The sequence below is a fragment of the Piliocolobus tephrosceles genome, chromosome 15 (assembly GCF_002776525.5).
Source record: "Piliocolobus tephrosceles isolate RC106 chromosome 15, ASM277652v3, whole genome shotgun sequence".
NCBI lineage: Eukaryota > Metazoa > Chordata > Mammalia > Primates > Cercopithecidae > Piliocolobus > Piliocolobus tephrosceles.
This window is the reverse complement of record NC_045448.1, coordinates 74882514-74903383: the sequence shown is the minus strand read 5'-3', so window position 1 is coordinate 74903383 and position 20870 is coordinate 74882514. Positions and strand designations below refer to the sequence as shown.

At 44.9% G+C, this 20870-nt stretch overlaps 1 protein-coding gene across 1 annotated transcript in view; it reads left to right on the top strand.

The window, feature by feature from the left end:
• SLC4A5 (solute carrier family 4 member 5) overlaps nucleotides 1-20870 on the top strand; it is a 109099-nt gene that overhangs the window by 17148 nt on the left and 71081 nt on the right. The window contains exon 3 of the mRNA XM_023187968.2: nucleotides 4212-4403. Coding sequence (XP_023043736.2) covers nucleotides 4212-4403 — 192 coding nt within the window. The remainder of the gene's footprint in view (nucleotides 1-4211; nucleotides 4404-20870) is intronic.

The following is a 20870-nucleotide window of genomic DNA, read 5'->3' as shown; positions in this document are numbered from 1 at the left end:
GACATAGTCCTTACACCTTTCAAAAAATCATCTTAAAGTGGATCTTAAACCTAAATGTATAATGCAAAACTATAAAACTTCTAGAAGATAACATATAAGAAAATCTAGGTGACCTTAGGTCTGGTGATGAGTTTTTAGATACAACCCTAAAAGCACAATTGATGAAAGAAAAAAATGATAAGCTGGACTCTATTAAAATTAAAAACTTCTGCTCTATGAAAGACATTTAAGAGAATGGAAAGAAAACCCACAGACTAGGAGAAAATATTTGCAAAATGTGTATATCTGATAAAAGACTTGCATCTGAAAATACCAAAAGAACTTTTAAAACTCAACAATAAGGAAACAAACAACCCAGTTTTAAAATGGACAAATGATATAAGCAAACACCTCATCAAAGAAGATATACAGATGGCAAATAAGCATATAAAAAGATTCTAAATGTCATATGTCATTCGGGAATTGAAAATTAAAACAATGAGATCCACTAACACCTATTAGAATGGCTATTTTTTAAAAAACTGACAATACCAAATGCTGGTGAGGATGCAAAGCAATAGGAAATGCTCTTCCATTGCTGGTGGGAATGCACATAGTATAACCACTTTGGAAGACGGTATGGCAGTTTCTTACAAAACTGAACATAGTCTTGTCATCTACCAGTAATCATGTTCCTAGGTATTTACCCAATTAAGTTGAAAATTATGTTCACATAGAAGCCACATATGAATGTTTATAGCTACTCTATTCATTATCACCAAAACTGGAGGCCACCAAGATGTCCTTCAATAGGAGAATGAATGAACAAACTACAGTACATTCATCAGTGAAGTGTTGTTCAGAGATAAAAAGAAATGAGGTCATTGGCAAAGCCTGAGTCCTTTCCTCTCACTTTCCTCCCTGGCCAGCATGAGGTTCACCACTTGTTCCATCTTCTCCAACTACCAGTCCCTGGGCTCTGTCCAGCCGCCAAGCTATGGCACCTGGCTGGTCAGCAGTGTGGCCAGCATCTATGTAGGTGCTGGGGGCTCTGGTTCCCGGATCTCTGTGTCCTGCTGCACCAACTTCCAGGGCGATATAGGGTCTGGAGGCCTGGCCATGGGGATGGCTGGGAGTCTGGCAGGAATGGGAGGCATCCTGAATGAGAAGGAGATCATGCAAAGCCTGAATGACCGCCTGTCCTCCTACCTAGACAGAGTGAGGAGCCTGAAGACTGAGAACAGGAAGCTGGAGAGCAAAATCCGGGAGCACCTGAAGAAGGGACCCCAGGTCAGAGACTGGAGCTATTACTTCAAGACCACTGAGGACATGAGGGCTCAGATCTTCACAAATACTTTGGACAACGCCCACATAGTTGTGCAGATCGACAGTGCCCGTCTTGCTGCTGATGACTTTAGAGTCAAGTATGAGACACAGCTTGCCATGCACCAGTCTGTGGAGAGTGACATCAGTGGGCTCCACAAGGTCATTGATGACACCAATGTCACTTGGCTGCAGCTGGAGACAGAGATCAAGGCTCTCAAGGAGGAGCTGCTCTTCATGAAGAAGAACCATGAAGAGGAAGTAAAAGGCCTACAAGCCCAGATTGCCAGCTCTGGGTTGTCCATGGAGGTAGATGCCCCCAAATCTCAGGACTTTGCCAAGATCATGGCAGACATATGGGCCCAATATAATGAGCTGGCTCGGAAGAGGTGAGAGGAGCTAGACAAGTACTGGTCTCAGCAGATTGAGGAGAGGAGCACAGTGGTCATCATACAGTCTGCCAAGGTTGGAGCTGCTGAAATGATGCTCTTGAAGCTGAGATGTACAGTCCGGTCCTTGGAGATTGACTTGGACTCCATGAGAAATCTGAAGGCCAGCTTGGAGAACACCCTGAGGGAGGTGGAGGCGCAGATGGAGCAGCTCAATGGGATCCTGCTGCACCTGGAGTCAGAGCTGGCACAGACCTGGGCAGAGGGACAGCCCCAGGTCCAGGAGTACAAGGCCCTGCTGAATATCAAGCTCAAGCTGGAGGCTGAGATCACCACCTACCACTGCCTGCTGGAAGATGGTGAGGACTTCAGTCTTGGTGATGCCTTGGACAGCAGCAACTCCATGCAAATCATCCAAAAGACCACTACCCACCAGATAGCAGATGGCAAAGTGGTGTCTGAGAACAATGACACCAAAGTTCTGAGACATTAGGCTAAGAGAAGCAGGGTACCCTTTGGGGAGCAAGAGGCCAATAAAAAGTTCAGAGGTTAAAAAAAAAAAAAAAGAGCTATCAAACCTTGAAAACACATGGAGGAAGCTTAAATGTATATTGCTAATTGAAAGAGCCAATATGAAAAGGCTTCATAATATATGATTCCTGTAAGAGTTAAAGAAAGGAAAGAAACATGGAAAGTGGCTCAACAGTCAAAGACAGGTTTATTTTGGAGAATAAACCTGAGAGGGGCTTCTGGCCGATTGGGTCAGAAACACTCTCTCTTACAGACTAAGACTGTTTATTTTAGAGTGAGAGAACTTACCACAAGCTTGGAATGTTTCTCTGTGAGGGAGAAGTTTATGGTGCGGTTGGAATGTCTCTGGTGGGAGAGGCAGTTATCCTGGGGCTGACATCTCTCCGGCTGGAGGGGAGGTTATCTTAGGGCTGGCATGTCTCTGGTCAGGGAGGGATTTGGAATGTTTCTAATTGGAGATGTTATTTGTGGTTTATGGTCATGCTCACCTTAGCCATTAGGCTGATGCCCTTTGGATTTATATGGTTTTTGATCAAGGTGAACTTTAGAATGGCAGTGCTTATCCAACAAGATGGTGATGCTCCTGCTCTGTCAATTCCAACTCTATGATATTTTGGAAAAGACAAAATTGTAGAGATAGTAAGTAAAAAGGGGGTTGGAGCCAGGCATGGTGGCTCATGCCTATAATCCCAGCACTTTGGGAGGCCAGGGTGGGTGGATCATGAGGTCAGGAGTTCAAGACCAGCCTAGCTAACATGGTGAAACCCTGTTTCTACTAAAGATACAGAAAATTAGCCAGGCATGGTGGTGCATGCCTGTAATCCCAGCTACTTGGGAGGCTGAGGCAGAAGAATCACTTGAACCTGGGAGGGGGAGGTTGCAGTGAGCCGAGATCACACCATTGCATTCCAGCCTGGGCAACAGGGCAAGACTCCGTCTCAAAAAAAAAATTTGGGGGGGCGGGTTGGAAAGAGGAAGGGGTGGGATGAAGAGACGAAACAAAGGATATTTAGAGTAGTGAAGCTATTCTATATGATATATAATTGTAGATGGTTGTCCTTACGCATTTGTCAAAACCCATAGAAGTATCTAGACAATAGAAGAGTAAACTTTAATGTAAATTATATAGTTAATAATAATGTATCGGTATTGGCTCATTAATTATAACAAATGCACCACACTAATACAAGATGCTAATAATAGGGAAAACTATAGGGGTGGAGGTGGGGTTAGGGTGGAGGTAGGTACATTGAACTCTGTGTACTGTCTGCTCAATAATTCTGTAAATCTAAAACTGTTCTAAAAATCTATTAATTATTTTAAAAATTGTTGACTTAAGACAACTCTGATGTTAAACTGGTAGCAATATCCTATCTGAGAGATGAGGGAATTCCAGCTGCCTCTGTGTGCTTTGCCCATTACCCTGGTTTTCAATAATAATCAGGCTTATTAGTGGGATTCTGAATTAGGGCTCTTGGTAACTTTAGTTCTTAGAAATTTTAGTTTACAAAGCCAGCTTTGTGAAACTCTCAATAACTCACTTTTCTGATAAGTAGTCTATGTAGTCCTTGATTGTTAGTAAAAATGGTTCTCAGTAGAAATGCATATGACTTTCCCCTAACAATCAAGAGAGCACTTGGCATTTTGAACTACATCTGTGACCCACTAAGGGACTTTCCCCTGAACCACGTGTCATAAGTCATATCCAGTAATCACTGTTCCGGACAAGCAAGAACGGGGAATTGGGAGTTCTGCTCATTCTAACAGAATTCTAATTATAGCACTGAGGGTATTCCCTCCAGCAACTGTTGATTTGGTTCATTACTGGAGCTCTGTCAAACCCAAGCCTCAGGGCAATGACCCCATCCTGGCATTCCGTGTCTTCCATTTTGCTTCTGCAGCCCAATCTCTTCATAACTGATGGATATTGTGGGAAAATGCCAATTTTCAGTAACCTTGCCTCCCCTGTCTTTTGTGCTGTGCCCACAGAATGCCCTCCTATCCACATTGGGCTTCCAGTACCCACGTACCCTCAAAGAAAAACTGACCAGAAGGGACATCTTTCGGGCCTGCAAAAAGTCCACTGGGGCCTGCGGCCAGACCAGCCACAGCAGGAACTGACTGGCCCAGGGAGTGGGGCAAGCAGCCGCGACAGCAGCGTGGATCTTATCAGCAGGACTCGTGAGTTCCTTGAGTGGTGCATTCTGGGGAGCCATCCTGCTGGTGTGTCCAGATGAGACCCAGCAGGGCAGGGGGGATTTTCTGGAGAATGTGGGTAATGCTCCACATGGCTCAGCCTAGCCTCTCAGGCCCCCTCTGCTCTGCTTCCATTTTTGGCCAGCCTTCCTGCTCACTGACACTTTTGGTCAGACTGAAGCCCTCTGTCTTTCTCTAGGGACTTTGAGACCTCCACTCTGATCCATTCTGTGTTGATTTCATGGTTTAATTCTCAGAATTATTTCCCTCATTTCCAAATTCCAAGGACCATACGGTCGTTGCCCTAAGAACCAATAATGGACATGCTTGTTTTGTACAAGGCATTGTGTTCAGTAAACTGAAGTTCTTGTTACATTAGCTCCACCCTCTCTCCTCACTGGAGCTGAAAGGCCTGGTACAGAATTGTCTAGTCACCCTGCATTGTAGCTTGCAAGACACCTAGGAAGCTTTCTCCCGGGACAACAAAGACCCCAGGACTGCCTCTACTCCTTCAGAAAACAGCACTGGGCTAATTAAAAATCAGTCTTTTGCTCTTTCCTGTGGAAAGAAAATTATCAATCTTAAGAGGAGTAAAAGGGACTAGAATCCTTAGAGCACAAATATGACGTTTTATCTTCTAGACTTTATCTTCTAGACTGATGTTTCCGGGGACGTGATTTCACTCTCAGCATATCCCAAACCTGCCTAATAAATAGTATTAGTTCGGTTTCTACTGTATATCGCTCACTGTCTTGAGCATGGAAAAGTTGGTTTATTTTACCTTCCAAGGAGTGTCAGAGGCAGTGACTGCATCTTAGTATCCTGGCAGGAGACCTGATGCACCTGCTCTCACAGGCCACGGGAGCTACCCCCAACCCTGCAGAGCCCTCTACAACCCCGCTCGTTGGCATTAGGTCGACCAGGACCTGTGGCTTTTTCAGAGTAAACGTGCCTTTGTAGAAATGGTAAATCCTTTGGAGAAGTCCAGTGTAAGAGATGGGCTGTAGTTAAAATACAACACACATACACACAAAGCACACACACAAAACACGTGCACATGCACGCATGCGCGCGCACACATGCACATGCACACACACAGAGTCCTTCTGAGGAGTGGGAACGTCAGAGACCAAGAGGAAAGCAAGCCTGCTGGGAAGACCTCTTGCCCCCATGTTGGTTCTGGATGCCTCACACATATTGACATGGTCTCTGAGATATTCCCCTGTCACCCCACCACCTCTCCTGTATTCAGGATTGAGGTCGTCCTTGGAAAGTAGAGTCTGCTGGGTCCCTCCTGAGCCAGAGAAGAAGAAAGCAGTTTAGATTTGGTGCCCTCTGCTCAAAGACTATAGAAGAGGTGACATGGAACATCACAGAAGTAGTTGTAGATGGTGGATTTGACATTGCTTTGGTGGTTTCCCGTTCAGTTAAGTGGACACTGATTTTAACTGCAAACCAAAGAAAAAAGAATGTAGAACCCTTTGGCATATATATATTTTTTGAAACACAGTCTCATTCTGTTGCCCAGGCTGGAGTTCAGTGGCGCAGTCTCGGCTCACTGCAACCTCTGCCTCCTGGGTTCAAGTGATTCTCGTGCCTCAGCCTCACGAGTAGCTGGGATTACAGGCACGCACCACCACACCCAGCTAATTTTTGTATTTTTAGTAGAGACAGGGTTTCACCATGTTGGCCAGGCTGGTCTCGAACTCCTGACCTCAAGTGATCTACCTGCTTCAACCTCCCAAAGTGCTGGGATGAGCCACCACGTCCAACCCCTTTTTCATATTTGTACCAAATATATTGGTGCATTTCCTTCACTGCCTGCTCTTCCTATACTATGTGTGTGTGTTACTGGCTTGTTCCCAACAGGGCTGTGGAGTAGGAAAGGGAGAATGGGAGAGCCTGGGAGGACAGGGAATTTTAGGCCATGTCTCATAAGCTGGAGTAAAGTGAAGACCCCTTTTAAAGGGAAAATAAAGTCCTGTGGACCCACAAAAATGCATTTTTATATTTGTAGGGCCCCAGGAAGCCACATATTCCAATTTGAGAAATAATCTAACTAATTAGGGTTTTATTCCATAAAAATATCTTCCAATTATGAATTATAACCCAAGTTTTGCTATTCCATCTAATAAAAGGAATTTTTAAAGATTATCATCAAAATGGAAACAAAATTTAAAAGTTCAAGTGAAACGTTTCTACCCCTGAGAATACATTCCAGACCCCAGTTCCAGACACTCCGGTTTGAGGAAGCCACAAAGCCTGATAACAAGGTCACCAACCACAGTGATTTTTCTGCAGCGCATGAGCATTGAGTTGGTTTCTGCCATTCTTCATGGAGTGGAAGTCTCAACCCGCAGTCTTTCACTTCTAAGCAAAATGGGCACTGTATGTGTGATACAGATATAAACCTTGCTCTTGCCGCATCTCAGGGATAGTGTCAATGCCCTGTGGAAGGGAAAATGAAACAGTGCCAGAATCGTTTTACCTGCCTCATCTGGATAATTGTCTGAATCTCCCACTTCTCTTTGCTGTAGGACACCTGACCACATATGTTTTTCCTCTCTGAGTGTCCTGTCTGTTCTATAAATCCATCCAGACACCTAGGCAGGGGGCCCAGCTGGTCTGGCTGCATAGCCCAGCAGGAAGTCCCACTTCAGAGGACAGGGGCATCCTGCAGAGTATGAGGGGCCTGGGCCAGGCAGGGTGGCTAGATGTGTCTGGGCCTGAGGGTCAGGCACACTATGCAGATGGAGGATTGAGCAGAGACCCCTTCAGTTCCTGCCTTACAGAATAATGGCAAAGATCCAATAAGACAGTGTATGTGAAGGGGCTTGGTACCTGTGAAAGCCCCTGAGAATGGTAGTTCAATATCATTTTTAAAATGTATAATATTAATAATCATAACTATAAAGTTGAAACAAAGGCCAGGAGCTCACTTTTATTCCTTTCTCAGAGACCCATGAGCATGCCTTTAATATATGCTGCAAGGTTCCTAACCTCCAGGACAGTTTTGAAATACACAATCCAGCTGCCTGACATGTTAGATGTGAATGGGCTTGGGTGTCTGTACTTTTCTATTAAGTTCCAGAGTACCTGGTTAAAAGATACACTGTCCTAAAGAAATTTGATGGTTCCTTGAACCACATTTAACTTACAGAACCCTGTGAAGTCCCTGCTCTCACTCCAGTTGAGGCCCAAGTAACTGCTGGTCCTCATTCCCACAGCAGGTCAGGGGCAGGAAAGAGGCCGGCCCAGGCATCCTTGTCCTTCTTGTACTGGCTCCATACCCTACATGGAAAGCAGCCCCTTGCATCAGAGTTGCCCTCTGGATCATGTCAGAGCCCCTTGAAGAAGACATCTTGCACCTGGAGATGATAGACCCACAAACAGATAAGCATAAATTGGTGGGAGGTATGCTGATGGAGGTCTGCACCGGAAACTATAGGAGGAGAAACAGGAGCACATAGGCCCAGGTGGTGAGTGGTGGCAGAGGGGGCAGCACGGGCTTCCTGGAGCAGGTGACAACTGTCATGAGTCTTAAATGATAAGTAAAAATTAGCTAGAAAAGGCAGCTGGGAGGATTAAAGAAAAAGAAATTCATACATTTCTCATTTCTAGCTTTATTGAGGTATAATTGACAAAATTATATATGTTTAAGGTATAAAACATGATTTGATAAACATATCACATTGTGATATGTGGTATGTGATATGTGAATTGTGATATGTTTATCACATTGTGATATGATTGCCACAATCAAATTGGTTAACACCTTCATCACCACTCATAGTTACCTTTGTGCGTGTGTATGGTAAGAACACTTAAGATCTTTCTAAGCAAATTTCAAGTATGCAATACAGTATTATTAACAATAGTCACCATGCAGTACACTAGACCCCTGGAGGATTTTCATCTTTGACCAACATCTCCCCATCTTCCACATCCAACCCCTGGTAAACACTGTTCTGCCCTCTGTTTCTATGAGTTCAGCTTTTTCAGATTCCACATATAAGTGAGAACATGCAATAGTTCTGGCTTATTTCACTTAGCATCATGCCCTCCAGGTTCTTCCATGTTGAAACAAATGGCAGAATTTCCTACTTTTTTATGGCTGAATAATGTTCCATTGTATATATTTATATATGCCACATTTTCTTTATCCCTTCTTCTGTCAGTGGACATGCAGGTTATTTCTGTTTTGGCTATTGTGAATAATGCTGCAGTGAACATGGGCATGTGGATATCTTTTTAAGATACTGATTTGGCTTCCTTTGGATGTATACCCAGAGATGGGATTGTTGGATCGTATACTAGTTCTACTTTTTATGTTTTGAGGAGCTTCCAGATTATTTTCCATAATGGCTATACCAATTTACATTCCCACCAACAGTGCACAAGTGTTCCCTTTTCTCCACATCCTCGCCAATACTAGTTACCTTTTGTCTTTTTGTAGCCATTCTAACAGTTATGAGGTGATATCTCCCTATGGTTTTGGTTTTAATTTGCATTTCCCTGATAATTAGTGATGGTGAGCACTTTTTCATGTACCTATTGGCCATCTCTATGTTGTATTAGTCCGTTCTCATGCTGCTAACAAAGACATACCTGAGACTGAGTAGTTTATAAAGAAAAAGAGGCTTACTGGACTCACAGTTCCACGTGGTTGGGGAAGGTTCACAATCATGGCAGAAGGTGAAGGAGGAGCAAAGACATGTTTTACACGGTGGCAGACAAGCGAGCATGTGCAGGGGAACTGCCCTTTATCACGGGAGGCTGAGGCAGGAGAATGGCGTGAACCCGGGAGGCGGAGCTTGCAGTGAGCTGAGATCCGGCCACTGCACTCCAGCCCAGGCGACAGACCAAGACTCTGTCTCAAAAAAAAAAAAAAAAACTGTCAGGTCTCATGGAATTTATTTATTTATTTATTTATTTATTTATTTATTTATTGAGATGGAGTTTTGCTCTTATTGCCCAGGATGGAGTGCAATGGCGCAATCTCAGCTCCCTGCAACCTCTGCTTCCCGGGTTCAAGCAATTCTCCTGCCTCAGCCTCCCAAATAGCTGGGATTACATGCGGGTGCCACCACGTCCAGCTAATTTTTGTATTTTTAGTAGAGATGGGGTTTCTCCGTGTTGGTCAGGCTGGTCTCGAACTCCCGACCTCAGGTGATCTGCCTGCCTCAGCCTCCCAGAGTGCTGGATTACAGGCGCGAGCCTCCCATGACACATGGATATTATGGGAGCTACAATTCAAGGTGAGATTTGGGTGGTGACACAGCCAAACCAAATCATATGTCTTCTTTAGAAAAACATCTATTCAGATCCTTGGCCTTTTTTAAAGGGTCTCACTGTGTTGCCCAGGCTGGACTTGAACTCCTGGGATCAAGCTATCCTCTTGCCTCAGCCTCCTGAGGCACTGGGACAACAGGCACATGCCCCTGTACCTGGCTTCCTTTGCCCATTTAAAAATAGGATTATTTGGTTTTTTTGCTATTGAGTTGTATGAGTTCCTTACATATTTTGTGTATTAAGCCCTTATCAGATATATGGCTTGCAAATCTTTTCTCCCATTCTATGGGTTGCCTTTTCATTTTGTTGATTGTTTCCTTTGCCATGCAGAAGCCTTTTCATATGGTGTTGTTACATTAGTTTATTTTTGCTTTTGTTACCTATGCTTTTGGTGCCATATCAAAAAAAAAAAAAAAAATCACTGCCAAAACCAGTGTAAAATAACTTTTCTCCTGTTTTCCTTTAGCACTTTAATGTTTTGAGGTCTTACATTTAAGCCTTTAATCCATTTCAAGTTAGTTTTTTGTCAGTAGTATAAGATGGAGTCCAATTTTATTCTTCTGCATGTGGATATCCAATCTTCTCAACACCATTTATTGAAGAGACTAATCTTTTCACCTTGGTTATCCTTACCACCCTTGTCAGATATTAGTTGACCATGTATGTGTGTATTTGTTTCTATGCTTTCTATTATATTCCCTTGGTCCATGTGCCTGTCTTTATGCCAGTACCATATTGTTTAGATTACTATAGCTTTGTAATATAATTTGAAATCAGGAATTACATTTTCTCAATCCTCACACCACCAGTAAAAGGGAGATGTTATTATCCCCATCTTCATATTGGGAAACTAAGGTTCAAAGAGATGTAGCATAATGTAGATGTTAATCAGTGAAGGTGTGAAATAAAAACAGATCTATTGACTCCAAAGACTGTGCTTGCCCTTTCACTACATTACTTTCCTTTGTAAGATGTCATTGGTCAGTCACCATATTGGACCCAGGCTGATAATGATGTCCTTTCAAGTATCCAAATTGCCTTATGTTGAAAGGAATAGATAGGTAGGAAATAATAGGCCATAGCAGTTGGTTTATTTATTTTCTCTCTTCCTCCTTACCACACCTTCCCCCAGTATGAATATATTAATTATTTAGGAAGTCAGTACTTAGTAGCCAATCAATTTTGACTCAAGCAGAACTCATATGATGAATAGAATCATCAAACTGTGGTGAAAGTCAGTAGGAGCCAGGATTTCTACCCTGGGGGAAAAAAATGTGTTTTCTGGCTGTGAAAACCTCTTGAGAGGCCTTTAGGAGAAAGAGGATTAGAAGCAGCTTTAGAAATGTGGTTGCACTTCCACTTTTCTAGGCTGCTAATAAGAACTGGAGCCAAGATTTAAGAGAAACAAGGTTTGTCAAGCCCAACCGGGGTGTGTAGACCCTCGAGTCTCAGTATTCTCATCTGGAGAGTGAAAGATTGTTGCAGGGTGGCCAGTTGTCTCAATCTGCCCAGGACTGAGACATGTCCCAGGATGAGGGAGGCAGGACTTTCAGGGCTGAAACCAGGTCGGTCCTAGCCAAACTGCAAGGTTGTTCATGCCAAATTGCTATGAGTTGTTAAATGATAGATAAATAGATATTAGATACCTCACATGGTGCATGGTGCCTGGTAGGCACTTAACATATAGTTGGTTCACTTTATACACATTAACCCAATTTAAGAGCACCATGCCCAAATCTTTTTCCTCTACAAGTGGGCATTTGTTTGGTTTGGCTGCCCTCATTGGTACTGAGAAGCTTATGAGATCCTTCTGATGGAAGGAGTGTGAAAAATATTCAAGCCTTCATCTATTTGCCAGGTATTGAGCAACGCTGGGGTCACCAGGAGATCAAAATTACACCAAGATGAGAAGTAAAGGAGAGAAAGGCTTTCTATTAAGACACTGGAACCTCACAAAGTTCCAGAGCCTTAGGACCAAAGACATGTTTCATGCTGTCTTTCTTTTCTGTTAAAGAAGGAGCAAGGGTTAGGACAGAAAATAAGTTTATCTCTAAAACATCTCCTGCACTAAGGAGTTCCTGAGGCAGGCTATGTTTCAAACATAGGAGCAAAGACAATTGGCTTTCTTTTTTTTTTTTTTTTTTTTTGAGACAAAGTCTTGCTCTGTCACCCAAACTGGCGTGCAGTGGCACAATCTCGGCTCACTGCAACCTCCACTCTGGGTTCAAGCAAATCTCCTGCCTCAGCCTCCCGAGTAGCTGGGATTACAGGCATGTGCCACCACACCTGGCTAATTTTTTTTTTTTTGTATTTTTAGTAGAGAGGGGTTTCCACATGTTGGCCAGGCTGGTTTCAAACTCCTAACCTCAAGTGACTCAAGTGATCCGCCCGCCTCGGCCTCCCAAAGTGCTAGGATTATAGACGTGAGCCATGGTGCCTGGCCGACAATTGGCTTTCTTTTAAGGTTTGAAACTTTAGAATGGGGGTGGCTTCCTCACCTTTGTCTACTTAATTTGGATCTTGAAGGGAGTGGTGAAGTGGGGAGAAGTGAGAAAAGAGGGAAGGAGGAAGAAAAAGGAGAAAGGATAAAGATCATTCTAGACCTTTTATGCTCCCCCCAACCCCAGGGCTGGGGAAGGAAGGCACATTAAAATTACCTCAAGAAAGCCTGTATCTATCCCTCTCTTTTCTTGCCCTTTGAAACCTTAAAACCAAGATCTTCCTGAATTTTCAGTGTATACTACATTCCCTCCCTAGCCATGAGGGCTGTTCTCCTAAAAAACAAAAACAAAAACAAAAACAAAACACAAGCAAAAAACGCTATCAGGAGAGAATCTTGAGTTAGTAACCTTAAGACCTTAAGGGGAAATGGGTTGAGAGCCTGAATTTGCAAGTGAACCAATGAAAGTCCTAATATAAAGTTTTCATAACTTTATTCCATATGGTTAACTAAAATAGACTCTAGCCTCCTCACCACATTCTAGAGTAGGCCCACACCTTTGCTTAAATGTCTGTGAATTTCCAAGGCTTCTAGTCTCAGTGTTGTCCTGGCTCCAAGTCCCTGCTTGGTGGATTCAGTCTCACTGTGCTTCACCTTTGGTATCTGTTCTCTGCTTTAACCTCCAGGAAAGCCCAGGTATGGAGTTCTGCCCTGCTGTGGTTTCCTCAAAATTGGTCATTTAAAGCATATAGGTGAGCAGCAGGCTTTGTTGAAGGTTCAGAACCATGGAGGGGGTTTACTTTGCAGAGATATTCAATTTTTTTTTTCTTTTTCTTTTTCTTTTTTTTTTTTTCTTTCTTTCTTTTTTTTTTTTTTTTTGAGAAGGAGTCTCCCTCTATTGTACAGGCTGGAGTGCAGTGGTGTGATCTCTGCTCACTGCAACCCAGATTCAAGCAATTCTCTTGCCTCTGCCTCCCGAGTAGCTGGGACTACAGGCACCCGCCACCATGCCCAACTAATTTTTGTATTTTTAGTAGAGACAGGGTTTCACCATGTTGGCCAGGCTGGTCTTGAACTCCTGACCTCAAATGATCCACCCACTTTGGCCTCCCAAAGTGCTGGATTGATAGGCATGAGCCACTGCACCTGGCCGAGATACTCAATTTTTAAAATGAGATATTAGATATCCCTGTTCTTAACAATCCTCTGGCTGCTGAAGATTTCCCTTTGGCCACCTGCCTCTGTAGTTTCACCTTCCTACCATATTTTTGGCAACTCCCACCCCCCATCACTGTGCTCCTGAGTCTCCTCATATCTCCTTGCTTCTTGGTTTCTGAGTCCCCTCTCCTCAGCGCCCCTCTCCAACACACACACACACACACACACTCACTCCACTCACTTTACCTGTCATATGATTTACCTCTGTCTCTCTCACCTTAGCTCAGGGCAACTGGACACATAATGTGTTGAACTAAACACAAAGACTGTCTCTCAGTCTAGCCCTTACACAGCATAAAAGAACTGAAAGAAGGCCAGGCATGGTGACTCATGCCTGTAATCCCAGCACTTCGGGAGGCTGAGGCAGGCGGATCCCTTGAGGCCAGGAGTTTGAGACTAGCCTGGCCAACATAGCGAACCCAGTTTCTACTAAAAATATAAAAATTAGCTGGGCGTGGTGGCAGACGTCTGTAATCCCAGGTACTCGGGAGGCTGAGGCATGAGAATCTCTTGAACCCCGGAGGTGGAGGTTGCAGTTAGCTGAGATTGTACCACTGCACCCCAGACTGTGTGACAGAGCGAGATTGTGTCTCAAAAAAATAATCTGAAAGAGGCTTTAAATTTTCTTCTTTCTCCCTCCCCACTGGCCTCTGTCAGATGAAAGAAGCAGGATCAAGATTCAACTTCCTACTGATGTAATTAGGCTCCATACCCCTCTTGGCTTGGAAGGAAAAAGCAGAGCAACTTTTTAGTTTGGTTTTAAATGACAACTTCTTCATTATACTGCATTTGTATCTACCAAAATAGAGCAATAAGGACAACATGCAAATTGAAGACTGTTAGTGATATTTTAAAATCTTAAATCATGAGTAATAATTGCCTTTTACCCTTTTGGCTCTCCAGAAACATCTGCCTCTCCTTCTCTGGTGCTCCAATGAGATGGATGTCATTGTTCTCTTTTTGCTGTTGGGTCTTGTAAATGCTCGAAGCCTTTCTGATTTCACACTGAGGTTGTTGCCCTTCCCAGGCCCGGAGGTCCAGAGTGGCATAGGGGACTCAGATGGGAAAGACAGAGGGATCTCCTATCTGAATTTCTCAGCTAGCCTTGACTGAGTCTCCCCTGACCCCCAATATACTTAGACCTTCTCCAGCTTTGGCTCCATCCACAAGCACTTTTGGGGGGCCGGTCATGTGTGTGCCAGGCTCTGCCAGCCCCTCTGACCCAGCTGAGTTTCCTCCCTTATCCAGGGTCATGGCATGTTTCCTTGACCCCTCTTTCTTTCTTTAGGCCTGCCCTGCCTTTGTTTACTCCCCGCTCTTTTACTTTTCACATGACTAGACTTAATCTAACTATTCTTATGACAGTAGCTCAATATTCTTTAATAACTTTTACACTTATGGTTTTCAAGAATGTACTCAGAAAAAAATCTTCACACTCTAGAATTTCATACAAAGGGGACTCATGATTAAAAAGGTAATTTTATCACAATGCCAGAAACCTATTTGAACTGGCTTAGGGAAGGAGAGAGAGAATGGGTGTGGGGAGAGATTGTTTATATTATAAGAGCAAAGGAGTTTCTCACAGTCCCAAAGCAAAACGAACAGCCAGGCTCAAGTGGGCGCAGTGCCCTCTCAGCCCCCTCTCTGGGTGCACACAGCCCTTTCCCACAGCTTCGCCTCTAGGCTGCTTCTTCTCTTTGCAGCCCAACCCTTTCTGCCTCTTCCATTTACCAGCTCTATCTCCCAGAAACCATCAGGAAAGGCCCAGCTAACTCAGAGACCCAATTCAAAATTCACAGGCTTGGGTCAGGTGTCCAGTGAACCATTCTTGCTCCAACTAATTGTGGCCAGGAGCACGGGTCACATGTCACACAAACATGGCTGCCCAGGGTGATCCTTATGGGAAGGGAGACATGGGCTAGGCAGACATCTCAAAGCTACCCACCCCAGGAAGGATTCCCGTGAACACAGCAAGACAGCAGATTCTCTCCTCTTCCTCTCTCAGAGGGCACACTTGGAGTTTCTATACAGCCTTCTAGAAAAAGAATTTTATTGCCCATGAAAGTAGGACTCAGGGCCTCCAACACTCACTTCACACAGTTGGCAAGAATGGCTTTGGCTTCTTTGGGTTCTCTCTCCCAGTCCCCAATAGTCAGTGGCCTTGAGTCACCCGAATCCCACTATCCCTGCCCCCTCTGCTTCGCCTTCAGCTCCATTTCCTTGTTCTTGGCTCCTCTCTTGCTGAGGCCAGCCTCATCACATACTCCCCTGAGTGTCAGGCAGTCAAATCCATTCACCCAGCCAATATGCCTTGAGCACACATGCCGCGTGAACCCATGTCAGGGGCCAGCAGTGCGATGTGAACAAGATAGGCCCTGACTTTACGAAGCTGACCGTGCAGCCACCCATCAGGGAGCCGATGAGAGAGGGAATGTCTGAAAGGACTTGCCGAGAGCTGAGGACCCCAGGATCGTGTCCTGATGTTGACTTCCAGATGGCCATCATGGCTCCCAGACCTTCCCTAAGAGTTGAAGTCCACACTGCTTGCTAGTTTGCAGGCCACTAGATCATTTTGTGCTAAGTCAGTCCCAACCCAGTTAAAGTATGATTCTATGTGTGGCTTTAATGTGCCTCCTGAAGCGGTCCCCACCAAGGTTGTGTTTCTCCCAGCAACTGCTGTTAGAATCCATTCCTATAGTTGGGTTGGCGCTATGTGACTCTTGCTGTTAGCTATAGAACAGAGGGGCTGTTACCTGTGGCATTTCTCATTATGTGGATTAACTTCTGATGTGCTGCACACATGTGGGACCCGCAGGGCATTAGAGAAACCCTGACCCAGTAGCCCAGCATGTGGTGAGCTAAACCTTTTGTGGGCAGAAGGGAGGGGTAGAGACAGTGTAGGGGCCTGGGATGGAGGGGCAGAGGTAGCATGGGAGGAGCATGGAGTCTAGAAGCTGAGAAAGATTGGGCCCTCGGAATGTTTAGAGGGAACAGGCTGGTGACTGGTAGTAATAGAGGAAGCATCTCACCTGCTGGCATCAACAATAATAGCAATATCAACTATTGAGCGACTGGTGTACACAAGTGCTGTGCCAGCCAGTCACATTACATATATTATCTCATTGAATCCCCACCACAGTCCAGTGACGGGAGCGTGATTATTACCACTTCATAGATGAGGAAACTAAGGCTCAGGAGGAGCTTGATGCCTTGCCAGGATCCTATTGCTGGTAATAGCAGAGTCCAGAGTTGAGCCCAGGTCTGGGCTCTTAAAGCACATGAATAAAGAGGATCTTTTTGGGATCCTTGGCCATCTATTTTTTGGTATTGAGGCCACCCACAGGGCCTGACTTGGTGTGGCCTGCTGTGGCCACTTGGAGCTGGGTCAACCTCAGCCACAGTGCAGTGCAAGCCGAAGAGCCTGGGACCCTCAGGTAGGGCCTGGCGTCCTCTGCTTCTGTTTTCTCAGCTTTAAAACGGGCATACTTGTGGCCAGGTGTGATGGCTCACTCCTGTAATCCCAACACTATGGGAGGCTGAGGCGGGAGGATTGTTTGAGCACAGGAGTTCGAAACCAACCTTGCAAAATGTAGTGAGACCCTGTCTCTAAAAATAAAAAAAATAAAATGGGCATACTTGATCCCCGAGCCTCAGGTCTGAAAATGTCACTGGTAGAGCCAGCTGCAACGGAGCAGTGTAGTGGGAGGATGTCTGATGTCTGCTCTCCCCCAGGCTCTGCTAACCTGTGTTGGGGCCTAGGGGGCCTATGGGGTTACCTGGGTCTTGGTTTTCTCATCCGTGAAATGAAGGGTTTGGACTTGACCATCACTAAGCTCCCTCCCAGCTCTAAGACTTAGTGAATTCAGGGTTTGTAACTTCCTGGAGCAGCTGCCACTCAGTGACCTCTAATCAACCTTGGCACATTCTAAGTACTCAGTAAGCACTTGTTAAACCAAACCCAGGAGATTAGGAGTTTCTCAGAAGAGCAAAATAATTCCCCAGTGGAGTTCACCCCACACTCTGAAGTGACCAGCTTCCACTGTCCGTGGGCTCTCAGAAAACACCTGCCGAGTGGTGACACTTGTTACTTTGCCTGAGAGGTGGAGGAACAGGAAGAGGATCAGGAGTTTGGGTTTAAAGTTGGGGAGGAAAGAAACCAGCTACATAGCACGTTATCGAAGCACTGCTCAGTCAGTGTGAGACCCCACAGCAAACACTCCCCTCCAGCAACCCCACTCCACCTTTGGGGCTGTGTGGTGGAGAGGAAGGGACCTGCCAGATTTCTCTCCAGCCAGCTCACCTGCTGCCAAGGCTCCTAAGGAGGCCCTGGGGAGTCTCACAGCAACTCCTACCCCTGCCTTTATAAAGGGGCCTCTGGAGAGGAGCCTGGGCTCTCCTAGAGATCCCAGGCACATGGGAAACACTCATGGGGAAGGGGGTAAAGGGGCAGTTTTGCCAGTCCTCTCACAGGTCCTTAGCTGCCACCACCGCTGCTGCTGTGGAGACCCAGCTTCCTGCTTGAGGCTCTGCTGCAGCCACTGAGCCTTTCTCTCTCCAGTGCACCTGAAATTTCTCTCTCACTCTCTCACTTCTCTCTCTCTCTCTCTCATCTTTAATTAACTCTCAGTGTAGTTTTTCTCTCTCAAACAGTTTTGCATAATCTTTCTCACACTTACACTTACCACATCTGTATTCTCTCGACATATAGCCTCTCTCTCCACCTCCCCAGTCCTTCACAACATTCCTTTTCTCTCTCTCTTTTTCTCCCCGCAAACCCCCCGTCTCTCCCCACGCCTCCCCTGGTGCTTAACTGGAAACAAAAGTGAGTTTGTTGTGTGAAGAAGAGGACCTGTGGAAGTAGCAGCCAGGGAGGCAGCAGCGGAAGCAGGCTGGGGCCAGAGGCAGCATCGACAGCCAGGGACCCCAGCGTTCAGCTGTTCCAGGGAGCAGGTAATGCCCCAGGCAGGACTGGTTTGCATCCTGCTCCCTGCCTGTCTCCTCTCTCCAGGACCCGTCCATTTATTTGCCTTCTTGTCTGGCCTTGAAGGGGAAAGGGGATTCCTGACTTATGGAATGGCAGGCACAGGGGCCCAAGGAGTGGCATGCCCTACTCTTCAGAGAACTGTGTGTGGTCTGCTGTGGCTGGGGTTGGGGCGGCTGGGTGAGGGACATGCTAGAACCTAGAAAGGCAGGTTAGGGCTAGATTACGAGGGATGGTTTGAGCCATGTCACTGACCCCTAGGCTTTAGGCAATAGAGAGACTTTGAAAGTTTTTCAACTGGTGAATAACATAATCAAATCTACATTTTATTTTATTTTATTTTTTATTTTCTTTTTCATGCCATCCTCCAAGGTACATCAAATTTAAAAGAGTAGTTACTGATTTCTAATCCCAGGGAGAGTTGGTGTGGCCCCTTAGAATCAAGCAGTCACAGTTTTCTCAATTTGAAGAAAAAATAAGGTTATTTTCTCAATTGTTGGTTTTTTGTCTATAAAATTTCTTTAAACATTTGGTGTCTGCTAGCAAGTGCCAGCAATCAATAAGACAGTGGAAAGGATGTAAGTTAAAGGAATAGGCTGGGCCCAGTGGCTCATACCTTTAATCCTGGCACTTTAGGAGGCTGAAGCAGGTGGATTTCTTGAGCTCAGGAGTTCGAGAGTAGCCTGGGCAACATGGTGAAACCTTGTCTCTACAGAAAATACAAAAATTAACCAGGTGTGGTGACATGAGCTAGTACTCCCAGCTTCTCTGGAGGCTGAAGTGGGAGGATCACTTGAACCCAGGTGATGGAGGTTGCAGTGAGCCAAGATTATGCCACTGCACTCCAGCCTAAGCAAAAGAGTGAGCCTCTGTCTCAAAAAAAAAAAAAAAAAAAGAAAAAAGAAAGAAAGAAAAGAAAAGAAAAGAAAAAGTAATAGAAAAATTCAGAAATTTAAAATTCGTTTAAATACATGAGTCTGTTGAGCTCTGTACAGATAGTAGTGTGTTCTGCTAGTAAAATGATTTCTAACTCATATGTTTAGTATTTTGTGGTGCTATTCAAAGAGAACCATGACTCCCAGGAGCCCACTGTGTGAACATATTTGAAATGGTTTTGTTTTTTTTGTTTTTTGTTTTTGTTTTTGTTTTTGTTTGAGACGGAGTCTCGCTCTGTCGCCCAGGCTGGAGTGCAGTGGCGCAATCTCGGCTCACTGCAAGCTCCGCCTCCCGGGTTCACGCCATTCTCCTGCCTCAGCCTCCCGAGTAGCTGGGACTACAGGCACCCACCACCACACCCAGCTAATTGTTTGTATTTTTAGTAGAGATGGGGTTTCACTGTGTTAGCCAGGATGGTCTCAATCTCCTGACCTCGTGATCCGCCCATCTTGGCCTCCCAAAGTGCTGGGATTACAGGCATGAGCCACCGTGCCCAGCCTGAAATGTTTCAAAAGCACACTCTACTGCTACATAGGGAATGGGGTTAAATGGGACAACCAAAGGCAATGGCAGCAGTAAGTGGCTATTGCAGTGATAGGAGCAGATGATGAGAGCCAGAACCAAGATGGTGGCAATGGGTTGGAAAAAAAGGAAAGAGCCAAATAATGTTTATGAAGCAAATGAAAGACCTTAGTGTCCATTTGGACATGAATGGTAAAAAAAAAAAAAAAAAAAAAAAAAAAGGAGCTTCAAGAATGAGTCCAGCATTGTCTAGATGGGTAGATGGCTAGAGGTGCTATTAATCAAAACAGAGGAGAGCAGGGCTGGGTTGATGGAATAAGGGAGGCAGAACTGTTTTGAATATGTTCAGGGTGACTTGAGAAGGCTGCCAAGCTCCCAGAAGGAGCAGTCCAGTTGTTGGCTGGAATGTTCAATATACATGAGTGTATTGCCTGGACACAAGGGTGACCTCATTTATAAAATGACACCACAAATAACATGAGCTAGCCCAGAAAGAGTGTGAAGAGAGAAAAGAGAACAAGATGAAGCAGAATCCTGGGGAAGATCAAGATTTAAGTGTTAGCTGGGCAAGAGGAACTAGGGGAAGATATTGAGAGAGAATCTTCAAAGAGAGGGAAAATATCAAGAAACTGCCCTGTTATAAGAACCATAAGTCACATTTCAGTTCAGAGGGGGCGATCATCACCTCTGAAGTTCCAGAGAGATAAGCCAGACCATAGCTTCTCAGTGCTGTTGGTTTGATTGATTTTATTAGCTTATTGGTTTGACAATTAAAATAACAAGAGGGATCTGAGGGCAAGGGTTGTGAATTTGGGTGCATGGCAATAAATGAGATTAATGGGTAAGTAAGTAAGAAGTAGTGGGGACTGTGGCAAACTAAAAAGTATATGCTTACCTAAGAAGGCACCATCATCAACTCTCATGGATTGTTGCCAAGCAGGAACGTGGGCACAGTGATCAGAACATCTGACTTTTCAAGAAAAGTCAGAGATCTGGATTTCTGTATGAAATCTTACAATTCTTTATCTTAGCAATACTTTCAAAAACTTTCATACTCTGCGAG